This window comes from Pezoporus wallicus, unplaced genomic scaffold (genome assembly GCF_028554395.1).
Source record: "Pezoporus wallicus isolate ANWC-B61680 ecotype Strahan unplaced genomic scaffold, APGP_CSIRO_Pwel_v1 contig_3017, whole genome shotgun sequence".
NCBI lineage: Eukaryota > Metazoa > Chordata > Aves > Psittaciformes > Psittacidae > Pezoporus > Pezoporus wallicus.
In genome coordinates this window covers 3,351,614-3,366,172 of record NW_026638957.1, presented here as the reverse complement: position 1 = coordinate 3,366,172, position 14,559 = coordinate 3,351,614, and the positions used below count along the sequence as shown (strand labels likewise).

At 42.4% G+C, this 14,559-nt stretch overlaps 1 protein-coding gene and 1 long non-coding RNA gene across 4 annotated transcripts in view; one reads left to right on the top strand and one right to left on the bottom strand.

Annotated features, from left to right (window-relative positions):
- The window catches only part of LOC130601367 (ras and Rab interactor 3-like), a 159,218-nt gene extending 154,007 nt beyond the window's left edge, over positions 1 to 5,211 (bottom strand). The window contains exons 1-2 of the mRNA XM_057413387.1: positions 4,847 to 5,211; positions 2,322 to 2,432 (exon numbers count right to left, since the gene is read on the bottom strand). Coding sequence (XP_057269370.1) covers positions 2,322 to 2,432; positions 4,847 to 5,003 — 268 coding nt within the window. The 5' untranslated portion in view covers positions 5,004 to 5,211. The remainder of the gene's footprint in view (positions 1 to 2,321; positions 2,433 to 4,846) is intronic.
- A 371-nt stretch (positions 5,212 to 5,582) lies between these two features.
- LOC130601396 (uncharacterized) overlaps positions 5,583 to 14,559 on the top strand; it is a 43,621-nt gene continuing 34,644 nt past the window's right edge. For all 3 annotated transcript variants that reach the window (XR_008972658.1, XR_008972659.1, XR_008972660.1), the window contains exon 1: positions 5,583 to 5,774. This is a non-coding gene — a long non-coding RNA (uncharacterized LOC130601396). The remainder of the gene's footprint in view (positions 5,775 to 14,559) is intronic.

Here is a 14,559-nt window from a genome sequence, read left to right as displayed (position 1 = left end):
TGTTCTGAAGATGTAAAAGAAAGACCAGAAATAATCCAGCCATTTAAAGTGTTTGACAGCACATTCCTGAGGTTTTCAGTACATTGGGATAAGCACATGATTGAAAGCTTTCCAGCTGGAAATCCACACTCACCAATTTTCTATGCTATCTTTATCAAGTCTCTTGACCTTTTCTGGGACTACTTTCTCCAGATGCAGTCATGGGGTTACACAAGCCATATTCCCATAGAGATGAACTATGCTACTTGCTTCTTTTTGATAGTTTTTAGGTCATTACAGGGTAAATCTCAACCTCTCACTACCAGATAATTGGTTTGGGAAGCAAACTGACCCTCACCCCCCAAAAACCCCAAATCTACAGAAATTTTTATGAGCAGTAACAATTATAGCTTCTCACAGACCCATTTTTGTCCAATAAACATCAATTTCAGACATTTCAGATGCTCCCTTTAGTTGCAGCTATCTTACATCTAGCCAATCTTGTGGCATCTAAGTCACTCCTTCAGCTGCACAAGATACACATCGATAAGCTGTACATAACTGTAGAATAACAGGAAGTTACTAAAAAAATGCTACAGTTGCATCCTGTGGCATATTTGATTTATAAAATCGTGTTCTAACAGAAGAAACACCCTTAAAAACAAAGGTTAATTCCAGCACCGTGAACGAGCATCATTAATTCAACGTAAATCTCGTATTTTTCTTAAGACCTCAGCATCCTGAGGCATATTTGGGCTACTCATGTCCACTGCTCGTGGTTACAGACAAAACTGCACAACAACCTGAATTTCAGAACACATATGAAAATGATCCAACTGGATTTATTTCACTGTTCTTCAATTATTCTTACAATTCTGTAGAATAGAGGGAAGTGAGCTATTTGTTCTAAACATCTGGAGAAGTTAGCACTGCTCCTGGTATTCCAGTTTACACATAAGCATATCTTTTCCCTTGGCAGTTTTATCAAATAATTGCTATAAAGTTCTCGTTCATCCTAAATGGAAATACCTATCAAGAACTTTGACAGGCATATTTCTGATGAAGCTTCTACAATTCTGTGGCCTTTGTTGGCGTGTGCTGCAAAGTATGTGTTCAGAATGATCACAATGACACATCCAATCATATTTTCTCCATGTATGTGGAGAAAAATGGAAGAGGAGTGGGAAAGAATAGTGTTTTCTGACTATTAATCAGGAATAGTTATATGTTTCCAAAATGCCATTTTTGTCTTCTTTCTTGTCTGTGAACAACTCCAACAGACAAATCAAGAGCATCATAAGGTTACAGATGCAGACGAGAGCAAGCTAACCCACAAAGTTCTTAACAGAAGCACAGAGAAGCTCTTTGATGATGCAGTTAAAGCTTTTGGACCTACTTTGTGCAATCATGTTCAGGCCTCCCCCAGAAACACTTAAGCACACTAGTGATCCTCAGTCTACACAACACATATCTGAGGGGGGCATACTGATCTAAACTCTTCTAGCGCCTGGGGCGGACAGTATCCCAGAATGCATGCTGTCATTGTTTGCAAGATGGCACAGACTCTGCTGTCATCAGAAGTCGATCAAAAAGTCACATTAAAAAAAAAATTATCTGAACTTTAAATTATTTGGCTAGTCCCACTGGCAAAACGTCTCATCTCCCACACACCGTAAACCACAGAGAGGCATGAAGAGAGAGGAAATACACACTGGAAAGACAGATGGGAAGATGAAAGCATTATGGGCTAACACTGATATTAAAATGCGTCATCTATCCCTGGCCTCAATCAATTACTATTGCCTGGCCAGGATAGATTTCCTGAAGTAAAATGATTTCCAATGTTTACATATTACTTACCTCATCATTCCCCCTCCATACAATATAAATTTCTACTCTCAATACATAGTTTATCATTAAAATAGCAAAATACGCTTAAATGTATAATGGTAATGAACACAAATTCCTGTGCTCAGATGGTATCTCAAATACTGCATGTTCAGCTATGCAGTTTCAAGAAGAGTACACCTCTCATTACCTGTGCAATATAAACAGCAATAAACATCTTTCTTGCAAAAGAAACAAAATTAGAAAAATCAAATTGGCAGCACAAGTCTCACTGACCCCAAAACATTCTTGTATCCATACATTAATTTTTACCTTTGATAAAGTCATGGCATTATATAGCACAATAAATCTTAGTTCTACACAGAACAGTCCTGTCTTTTTTTAAATTCTCTACTTTCATGTTTACCCTAACAGATCTCCGCAGCTGAGTCATGGCAGCACTACACAATACATTTCAAGAGCTTCTATGACATCGCAAAGTCTTCCTGTCTTACCAGGTTCTGTACAGTTCTTTTCTTCTTGTGTCCCATTAGGAGATGCCATCAACCTTCTATTCCTCCATATTTCTGACAAAACACGTCTGTCTGCAGTAGTTGATTCTCGACCTACATTAAACAGAAGGAGGTTATGCACACCATCACTAATTTTTTCCTGGACTATATGCTCCCACTAGCAAGGGCAGAGCATCCATATGTTAGTGCAGCAACATCAAAGTGCAACCGGGGCAAATGCTAACACATGTACGCAAGGTGCTCCTAGCTCCAAAGGGTGAAACTAGCTATGCAGGTGCAGTATCAGAGCTGTTATCATGTTCTGGTTATCAGAATACTTAGCTGTGACCCACAACAGGAACACACTCTGGAGCAAGAAAATGCTGAAACCAGCACCTGTGACACTCAACACACAGCAGCTCCTATAGATGAAACCAGCCCAGCTATGCTGACATGAGCAACAGTCACGCCTCCATTTAGTCATCTGCACTTGCACATATTAAATTAAATTACTGATTTCTCAAAAAATAAAAATGAAGATGGACATGTTCCAGATACATTTTGCTTTATTCTGAGTTCTAGGGGCTGATCTTTTCCGTGTTGGGTATACCTGATAATATCAGTCCCTGCATAACTTGTCAAAGAAAACTGAAAATAAACCCCCTCAAGTCTTAAGAAATACAGACTTCTTTGGTAGTCAATGGAGCTTTTGCCTTAACTTGTATTCCAGAAGCATTCTCAGTGGAACTTGCTGAATAGAGTACAGAAGCACTTGTGATAATGCAGGGTATACAATTATAATAATCAAAGGAAGAATAGAACCTCTTAATTAAATCACTTCCAACTCAACCTTATCCATTTCAAATGAACATATTGTAGTAATAAAAATTCTTCCACAGCTGATCTTAATGTTTATATTCAATGTCTGTATTAAGAGTGACTCTTAAAATTAAAAAAAAAAAAAAATCAAATCTAGCTTGGAAGTTAGCTTGACTGGAGTATTCACTAAAATATGCCAAGCCACAATTATAAGAAACAGAGAGAACAGATGGTCAGTGTTTATGGATACAATATACTGTAAATTAGCCAGATGAAAAAAAAAAAAACAAACTACCTGATGCAGCATACCATCAGAAATTAGGTTATGAGGGATTTAGCTGATAACCCAGAAGATTAAAAACTTTCATTAGTCATGACATTTTTCATGTAAACCTAGAGAAGTTCTGGAAAACTGTTATCTGCTACCAAAAAAAAAAACCAAAAAAACACCAAAACCAAATCCCTTCAAACTACATAAACATAATCATGCCCCAAGTGCTTGCTTTCAAGAAACAGTAAGTTTATGAAAATAAATAGCTTGTGCAAGAAGAAGGGAAAAAATAAAAGAGGCACAGGCATGACAAACAGTTCTAAATAAAGAAAGCAACAGTATACTATAAAACCACAACTAAAAAGTTCTAAGATGAGCAATATGCTAATATGGTCTAACACACTGAGTTCTTACATGGATGGCTTGTTGCCATCCTAGATATAACTCAAACAACCCAAGCAACAATTTGAGCACAAGAGCATGAGAAAGTATGAGAAGTTCCATCAGATTTTTCTTCCCTAAAGCACACGTTTTAACCTCAGCTCTATTTTAAGCAGATGACCTATCCTAATTCTGCTAAAAATGTTGACTTCTTTACATTAAATGTGGACACTGGATCTGGGCTTAGTTCAACTTTGTTCTCAAACCCTCAGGGACTGCTGGCAGCCCTACCTAGAGACCCATCCATGTGCTGTCCCAGCAACCTTGGAGTCTGTATTTGAGGGATGCAGGAAGAGGGCCTGAAGCTGCACACTTTGAGCCCAAACTGCTACAGCAGGCAGGAAAAACAATAACAACAATAAAAGAATGGCAATGATTTAGTCAGTTATAAATGCATCAGTTTACCAACAAGGCAATTTGCACAAAGGATGCAACAGACTTTCCCTATAAAACATAAGATTAACACTGTTCCTTGCCTAAAAATACCTAATTTTCTGTCAAATTCACACTGTAATTTTGGGGAGAAGGGAAGAGGCGTTAGAGGGAAAAGATGGTGAAAAGAGGCAGTTGTAGCTGATGAAGGTTTACAACCTAAAAATGAAAAGCGGCTTGAAGTTGCAGGGGGGGCCACAACCGGCTGAAGAGGATCCAGTTCTGATACAGCGGTGAAACTGCTTGAGGGCCGCTCCCAGACACTCAGCTGCCCCGCGATTCCCCTCAGCTTCCAGTTCCAAAGCCCCCTGAGCGTGACGGGGGACTCCTGGCTCGGTAGCTCTCGGCCACCATGCACTGCCTCTTGTCGCCGGGACCGCGGCCACGCACCTGCCCGGCACGGGGGTCTCTCCCGAGGAACCCGCGCTGCTCCCCGGCCTCGCCCGCCCCACCACGGGGCTATGTCCACTTAGAAACTCAAAGTGGGAACAGCCGCGCCGCCTGTCCCCGCCAAGCCCCCGGAACCCTGCCGGGGTCCGCTGCTCCCGCCGCCACAGCCACTCACCCAATCTAGAGAGCAGGCTGGACATGCACCAGGCGAAGAAGAGGATGGCGCAGATGAAGCCCAGCTGCTGCAGCAACATCTCCCGCCTCTTGCGAACTTTCCTCAGCATAAGCAGCATGGTCTTCGGGGGAGCGAGCGGCGTCTCGTCCAGCTCCATGGGAGCAAGCGCGGGCGCCGAGGGGACGGCCAGCAGGTCGGTCGCAGAGCGGAGATCACTCTCGGCGGCTTCGTGCGGACGGCTCCATATCGGGCGGGCTACAGCGCGGGGAGAAGCCGATGCCCGACGCCTCAGGTCGGCAGCAGTGAAGCAGAGGCAGGTGGCGGCGGAAGGGGGTGCGGGGGGGCCGGCGGCGCCACAGCGGAGAGGGGGGAGGGCGAGTCGTCCTTCTCAAGGACCGGGCCGAGCCCTGCGCCCCACGCGCGCCATGGCCGGCGGCGGAGGAAACGGCGCGGCAGACCCCCGCACTCCTGTTGCCGCCCCACCGCGTGCCGCGGGCTGCGAGTCAGCGCTGAGGGACGGCGGCATCCATGCGGCTCCCTGCCCGCCCGCCCGCCCGCCCAAATACGAAGTTTATCCCTTTCCCTCCTCCCTCCTGCCGCCAGCCGCTGGTGGGCGTAACAGCCGCCGCCGCCGCGGTAGTAACCAGTCCCGAGGTACTCAGCTCGCCGCCGGGTGGCCGCTCAGCCCCGGAGAGCAGCCGTACCCCATAGCGCCCGGCCCGGCCCGGCCCGGCCCTCTTCTCCCCGCCTCTCGCCCGCAACTTTCAGGGTGCTCCTCCGGCACCCATGGCAACGCGCACGTACCCCTCCCCCACCGCTGGGGGAGCGGAATTAGCTGGCCAAATTAATTCTTTCCCCCAAACGGAATGGAAGTACCTGCTGTCGGTGTCGCGTTTGACGGGGAGCGGCAGGTGCTGTGGCGCTTGAGGTGCGGGCCGCGGTGCGTTGGAGCGCCTGGCGTCGCGGAGGGACGGGCCAGGTCGAGTGTCGGTGGCACCTGGGTTCTTCTACCTGCCCTTAGGAGATGGGTGTCAGGTGGACTTCATGGCCGGGGGGAAACGGCACTGCCCTGGTCTCCGCTGTACGTAGCTTACACCGTAACGAACTTACGGTGTTTAGAGCGGCAAGGGAATGACCGCTTTTGTTAAAAAGTGGTTAGTTCCAGACTGTCCCAAAACAGCTTTATTTTTATTTTTATATCTAAAATTTATATTTATGTTAATTAAGTGATTACTTAATTAATGAGAGAACAGTTCTGGGGATTTTCCCAACAGCACTGGTTCTGTATTCCTTTCAGGTATCCAGAAATGCCATGTGTGTCAGGGAGCCTGTGTAGGGAAAACAAGTTTAACTCATCTGATTTTTTGATACAGCATTTGATTTACAGTGAAAGGCCTTTCAGGCAATTTCCTCTGGATCTCTGTCCTTATACTTAAGAGCATACAGCACTTTGTACCTGGCATTGTTTCTAATGGTATCCCACTCTACAAAAGCAACTATTCAGAAATAAAATACCACTAATCCTCAGTGTTATCCCATCTTTGTGCAAATATGGGGAGTTTGTTACGTGTCCCTTCCAACCCTAACTATTCTGTGATTCTATGAGTTATATCTGCTATAGTGAGATGTGGCAGCACAGTGCTCAGGGTGTTTTGGTATACACTGTGTGTGGAATTGGTCTAGATTATTCATGCTGGAAGCTGCCGGATTGTCCCAACTACAAAAGGGAGTACAAATCTGGAGAACCAAAGAGAAGCAGTCATGTTAACCTTGTTGCTTGCTTGTATGCACGTAGCTACAGGAATCTGTGTGCCTTAACTGTGCAAGCTCCAGGGGCATCTAGGCTCAGATGGGCCTTTGACATTCTGATTTAAGTTAAAGCAGGAAAATAACTACGTATTAGAAGAATGGCACTAAGACATGCCCCAGTCTCCTTTCTTATTCCTTTTATAGCTATTAAGAGAGGAAAAGTAACTTTGAAATCTCTTGCCTACTACAAAAAAAAAAAAAAAAAAGTAGTTGAGAAGATTACAAGTCAGTTTATGTATGTCCCTTTATTTCTCTCCATGGCCATGTAGGAAATCTCACACAGAATGATGGAAGCCATCCCTGACCAAAAGAACTTACAGGCTAATTAGATGCAGAGGCATGGGAGACTGGATAAAGGTAGCTGAAGCTCTTTAGATCAGGCCCATTATTTATAGCAGACTGCATTTTTTCATTGAAGACCTTTAAGCTCCAGTGAAGTGGTTGGTTGGCTATGTCAGTAGAGATGCCACTGCACGGTTAGATGTCATGCATACCATGTCAGCCTTCATAATGCCTGGGAGCTAATTCTTCATGTGGCTTTTTATCACCTCTTCTCTGGGGCTGCAGCCTCCCCTTCCACTCAGAGGGCAATGTGAAGATCCTTGTTCTGTGTTTAACAAGAGTTGTGGTGCTGACAGACTGTAGTTATCTGTATGAAGAATTTATCTAGCAATTATGACACTAGGAGGGATTGCAGAGATTTGTTGGGTATTTTTCAATATCCACTTGCCACGTGTTTATAATTTTCTTCCAATAAGTCAGATCAGAGCCATGGTTTCAGAGAGTCTTTCCTGGTGGTTGCATCTCTCCCAACAGCTGATGGGGGTTGCTTGTGATTTGTGTATTTACCACATTTATTCTCTTACTTGCTCTTCACATTGAAGATATTTTTAAAGCCATGGCATTCCTGATCTGAAGAGTTACTGATATTAAGACATGCAATGCAGGTTTGTCTGGAATTGAGGTAAAATTGGGTCTGGAGATGAGGCTGTGATTCACAGATGTTCCATATTGGTGTCTATAGGTTGTTTGAACAGAGACAGTGGAATTGAAGCATTGTTACAGGTCCAGAGGTTCACATATGAGAGATTTTCATTAATTCTTTCAGGTCCTATGAACATCACATGGATCAAACCAAAGCACATGGTTAGTTGCAGGAATGCAAATATAATATTGCCCTTTTTTTGACATACTTTTTTTTGCTTTTTTGGGCTGTTCAAACGTTATCTGTTTTAGAGGTAACAGTGACTATAGAAACCCTGGAGCCATCCCTGTGAGGAACTGAAAGCCAGAAAATAAAACCGAAAAAGTGGAGATCTTTTGTGAATCCCTTACACAGAAGAAATCTGCTACCCGTGAAAGCAGTTCTCAGCAATTCTCAGATTGTGTCTTTCCCCCTGTGTAATGAGGCACAAATGAGGCAGATCAAAGTTCAAAGAGCACTAATCTCCTAATCATACGAGCTTCTGATTATCATTTTTGATCATGTTGGTGATCACAGGGTAGCCTCAAAATTGTTCTTAAATACTAAATTTCCAGAACAGAATTCAAAACCACTTTTATTTCGGTATTTCCTGTGAAATGTGTCAGGTAACTGTGTAGGATGCCTCAAAGGGGAGTGGTGGCGCTGCAGAATTCAGCTCCAGTTTCATCTCCCCCACCAGCTTGCAAGACCTGCATCTGGAGGATCTGTTGGAATAGATGCAATACATTACATGGGGGTCGCTGCTGGGAATGATGTCCCAAAACTTTTTTCTGATTTGAGACATCCATGCTGTGCATGAAAGAGTGGTGATATAATGTCAGAGGAAAAAAAAAAAAAAAATTGCTTTCTGCATAAGGCAGCATTACATTAATTTACATTCATTTTTTGAATCTGAAATTATTGCTGTATCTTACTGCAACCAAAACAGCTGTATATAAATTCAATGGATCTTTCCTTAATAGTCAAAAAAAAAACAAAAAAAAAAAAAAGACACACAGTTTTTTGAGTGATGCCTTCACAGTGAGCGGTCTGGTGACGCTCCACATATTCTCTGTTTTCATTATCATCATAAAATGTTTTCCGATTTAGTTCTAGGAATCCTCCTGGAAGAATTACGTTTTAGAAATTAGAGGTATTTGGGAAATATCATCAAAACAAGAGTTTTGCGTCGAGGAAGAAAATATTAAACAGTACTTCTCTTAAAACCAGACACAAGAAACAATCCTTCTTTTGTATCACTGTGCTTATCATTGTGATAATTTAACTTTTTTGTATATCCCATGCTAAAATGTCTCACCAGGAGCACCAACTAATGCTAGCTTCAGCTAGCATTGCCAAATTTGCTTGTTTTTCATCTCAAGCACAGTTAATATCTTGAACTGAGTAACAGCCAAAAGGCTTTGAATTAGGGAAGTGTCTCACAGGAGATCCATGAAAGCAGCTCATCTGAGAAGAAAATATTGACACTTCTGAGAGACAAAGGAGAAGTATAATGTTTGGATTAATTCTCTATGGCAACCCCTGAAAGGAACAGGAAAAGCAGCAGCAGCACAGCAGGATAACTGGAAACTGAGACCCTGTTAGTTGGCCATAAGAACTGTTCCAGCACAGAAGAGCTGAGTGTGCATCAGCTGAGAAGCCCAGAGGATTAAGAGGTGATCCTTCGTGACAGTCACCCAACCAGACCTAGGAGCCTGGTCAAGTCCAGCTTTTCCAATTGATATACCCTGCATCCTAGTATCAGTCCTACTGTCTGCAAGGTCAAGAGATGGTATCAAAGAAAAGCCAACGATATTCCTTCAGAAAAGACCAGAAAATCTCCCATGAGCCATAAAAGCTCAACTGAGAGGAAGGGTGTTGGCAAGGGAAGAGACTAGGATCCTGCTTGTGCTATTTGGCCAAGGGGGTTCATATGAGGGAGCCGGGGGAGAGCCTTAGATTGGTGCTGTCCTGCTTATCAAGAAGGGGGCAATGCTGTTCTTAGTTAGGACCTGGTCCCTGGGAAAGGGGCTCTCATAAATACTGCTTGACAATATAAGTTTGCAGAAAGCATGTCAATACTTGAGTGTTGAGCTGTAATTCAGGCCACCATATGTCCTTAGGTATATACCCAGGTGGCTCTTTACGCATTGATGAAAGGCGCTTTGTGGAACCATACCTGAAATTTAGAAAGCAGATCCACTGTTGGCATCGGCATTGAGGTTTTCATCAGAGTCTCTGTGATGTGTAAACTATGAACTTGGAGCAGTAGATTTACAGAGAAACTCCAGTTGTAGGACCTGTCAAAGGTCTTACCCTTGTGCCAAGATCCTCAATTTCTTTCTGCTCATTTTCAGATTTTTGTCTCCCATCCATTTGCCAGTTCTAGTGGACAGTTGCCAGCTGTGTTATCATATTGTATTTTTGTATGCTTCAAAGGGAGAAGTTTGCCTTTATTTGAGTTATTTTTGTAGTTTATATCAGACCTTTGCTTTGCTTCCAACACTATAAACAACCCTGAACCGGAATTTAAATGCTAAGAAGTCAGTCTTGCACTGTAATATGGAACCACATCTTCCTTCAGCTTAACCAGCTCTCCCCTTGTGTTTTATATCTTGCAGTCTTCCTACAGCTGATTTCTCTTTGACAGTCTTGGGTGATGCTGCTTTCTATTTCTGATGAGTATCTGTGATACACACTACATTCAACACCTAGCTAGCAGCCACACACTCACCCAGACCCTACTTGGGAGTTTAACAATAGTCATTTAACAATAATGCGATCCTCCCACAGTATGCAGGAATGCTACAAGCAAGAGTTTCTCGTATCCTCGTGGTGTAAACAACCTCACATAAGCCCAAGGAGAGGGTCAGCCTGCTACATATCATTTTCTTGCTGTACAATAAGAATAAAATGTACCAGCCAGATCTTGACTCTAGGTGTGATCTACTTTAAGCAACAAGAAAATAAGATCATTTGACTCCTGGTGTCCCACATGTGCTGTTAGCACATTTTAATTTAGGTGCATTGGCTCTATTCATTCTGTAAGTCCACTAAAATATCTTCCTGATGGACAGAATGAGAGACATTGTATCAGTAGGATTCAGTGTGTTCTTCTGCCCATAAGGTTTCAATCAATATCTACCTAAAAAAAAAAGGGAGTCTGTTAGAAAAACCTCAGTATTTGTCTCCTTGAATCAGTATTGTCTAAGCCCTCCAAATTCATAACAGCATCTATGTTTAACACCTACTAGATTTCTCAGGGATATAGGCATCTGTTTAAATGCTTGCCAGATTTGAAGAACTCATGCACATGCATTAAGCCACACTGAAATGGGGGTTAAATTACAGGGTCTCTGTTGCACAGCATATCCTCCCCTACACATGTACCATTTCTGTCTTTCTCAGTTTCTCAAGCTTGCTGTCACTTTCGCTTCTGCTTACTTCTCTGCTTCTGCTATTCTTTGAGTTCCACATGACTTTGTTCCCCACTTCTTGATCTTCTAGGCCCAGTGTAAACGTTTCATTTGTTCCACTCTCTGTAAACAGAATTGCTTCCTCCTCTTCAAATCTCCCTTTAAATCTACACATGGGTTTGAGCTTAGTATTGACTCTAAGCCCTATTCCCAGAGGCTTGGGGATATTTGACTGTGCTTACCCATAACAGTGAGGAATGAGGTTAGCTGACATGACTCTGAACGTGAGGGGTTCTGGCTGGTCAAGCTCAGCAGGTTAACTGCAGCACTCTCTTCCATCACTATACAGCAACCTTTCTTTGTTCTCCATAATCTTGTTCCTCTCCCAAGTAAAGAAACTAAATTCAGTTCTCTAAAATGCTCTCCATCTGTTTTCTTCTGGAAAGTTTTTGTATGTCTGTGAAAGAAGTGAAATTCAAAACAGCTACTGAGGAGACATCTTCACACACCTCAATCAACCTCACTTCTGTTCAGCATTCATACCTACTGGGATCTTTTTCTAAAACCCTTTGCTAGTCCCTCAGAATGAGAAGGATCATTAACTAAGCAAAAATTGATTCATTACAATGAGAAAGTTTTTCAACAGCCATGTGTTGTTAGCCCAAACCACAGGCTGCTGTGATCTTTTGAATACACAGGAGGGAACTGTAAAGAATTCTCATGCACAAAAAGCCTCAGATGATGTCAGTGCTTGAAAGCCTGAAGGCCAAAGAGGGTTAGTGAAAGTCCTGTCAGGGTAGCAGAGGGAGCATTCAACAGGGCAGCTCCTTTCCTTCATTAGATTAGTCCATCGAAATCATTAAGAAAAGAACAGGCATTCATCCTTTGTGACTGTGGAAAAAAACAAACTGCAGACTCCAAACACTATGTAAACAAGTTCAGGAATGTATGTCCTGGCAACTGATGTCCTTGAAACAACAATATTGAAAAGGTGAGAACTGTCTTTATTCAGAGACTTGTAGAACATATGCTTGAGGGAACCCGTAGAGGCCATCCTGTTCACTCCCCTTTTCTAAGGCAATATTAGCTCTCCCTAATGTTGAGTGGGCTTGCTCTAAAACTTAATAACCCTCTTGATGCTGAAATTGCTGTTTGACTGCCTATCAGAGCTTTTAAAATAAAATGATGGTGAATAACATTAAGAAAATTTACACCTCCTACTTTGGCTGGCATCTTTTTTTAACACCACGAGTGAGAGGAGCTTGGAGAATTCTGGGAATTTTCCCCCTCATCTGACCACAGATTTTTCAAACCAAAAATTTGTTCTATTGAAAACCTATCATATTAAGCTAAAAGGAATCATAGCTATCAATCAGAGATTGGAAAGAATATTCTTACCATTTATTTCTGTGAAGTTAATAGAAATCGTGTTCCTATATTGACAGTAAGAAAGAGAGCAGCCTTGGCCTAGGAAGATATATTCAGTGTATAAAATCATGTAAGATGATAGTCTAGAGGGAATGGCAATCAGGGAAATCAAGTGAGCAGGAAAAGTGCTCAATGGAGTGTTTTGTATGAGGAAGTCAGGTCATTTATTTCATTGCTGTTTCATGTTGTCCCCTGTAGAACGGATGAGAAAGGAGGGTTAATTGCTCCCCATTATGATCAGATAAAAGAGGGGAGAACAGATGGTTGGTTCAGAGTCCAGGTTCAGAACAGCAAAGGAAAAAGTGTTTTTCTAAGGAGGCATTTAAGGGAAGGGCGAGCTTTGGTACACAAGAGCAGGGAGATGGTTCTGAGCAAGTGGGCTAGGCACAGCCACCTCTGGGAGTTGTCAAAAGGGAACCTTAATCAAAGTGGATCAGAAAGGTGAGTGTAACAAGCTAAAATGAGGAAATGAGCACCACTACATTCACTTTGAACACCAGCTCATGTACTGCAATTTTGAAAAGGGTCAGTGTAGCAGGAGTGAGAGACATCACTGTAGCTGCAGTACTTTAAGAAGAACATTCTCCATAAAAGCTCCCTTTAAGTTTACAAAAACTGCCACTTCCACAGCAAAGCCTCCTCCAAACCCAGATAAACTGATGTTCATTACTGTTAATGAAAGGCCACGGTCAGTGCAAACCTTGGTGTATTTTCAGGAACACTTTCTATGGTTATTTCCATGTTAACTTCCTAACAGACTTCACAGTAAAATACAAAGACAATTAGTAATTATTGCCAGTTTTAACAAGGAATGTTATCACTGGCAAATAATAAATACAGCACTCCTGCAAATTAACTTGTTTGCTATTCTTAACTCCTTGCAGAGGTTCGCAGCAGGCTACTTCAGCTAACCTTGGTCATAAGCATGCTCAGCTGCCTCTAGGCATCAGGATAGCCCAGGTTCAGCACAGCTCCTCTGAGGTGGCTGCTCTTTTCAGCTTGCAGTAGGAGAACAGCAAAGGTAATGCTACCCCACAGTCAAATTTAATAGCAGCTATTGTGGGTGTCACCTACCTGTCATGTTTGACTCACCCCACCATCTTTTTGTTGTTTTCATTTAAATATTTAAACACTGAAATATTCCAGAGACTTTACATTTCACCTCCTCAGAAAGAAGCAATGTTTCAAAGGTGTTACCATGGAAACAATGGAGTGAGGAGGCAGCTAAACATGAAAGAAAGTCGTCCAACAGTAAATCCAGAGACATGCTTTAGGGTAACTTAAAATTAAAAAAAATGTATAATTAATTGGGCTGCTGCTGAGCATGTGTTTGTGCTTACTGCTTTCTTATAAGTGACAAGAGGCCACCTTTTTGTCTGTGACAAGAAAATCAGAATTTTCAGTACCTAAAGTCTTTTTTGTCACAAGAGGTTTGATGACCACCTTTGGAGCAGACCACCAGCATTGGTTATCAACAGTGGCAGCCAACTGAAATGGCATTGTTAAGGGTCAGTGACACCAACTTCCTCAAACAAATCAATCCCTACTGACTGCAGTGGGCTGTGAGCCCTGGAGAGTTGTGATCCAAGACATTTGCAAAGTTTAATCAGAGTACAGGAAAAAGATTAGCATGAGTGGAAGTAAAAGTGCTGCTAGGTGTGGCGAGCCCCTTCCAATTATGCAAATGAATACACAGAGCCATTCTGCTCAGAAATGGGTATTAAATTATAATGGATATCCATATAAATCCATATAAATATAAAAGCATACCTTTGTCAGTCTGTCACCATATATCCTGAAATACCATAATTACCTCTCTCAACCATCGGAAGGAACAACTCGTGGCTTTTGCTTATGCTCACATCATGATTTCCTGCAACTTTACATAGCCTTAGCTTTACTGAAGTATGTGTTGCTGTAGTGAAGGTAGCAAAGGAAAATCCAATGCTTTAACTATGTGTCAGGAAGGAAAGCTCCAAATAAATCCCTTTAATGAAGATCATATTCACTTAATGCATTGGCAAATTGACCACAGAAACAATACATTTGAATATGCCATACAGAATGTTCTGTTCAGAACAGAGTCAGAAACAGAA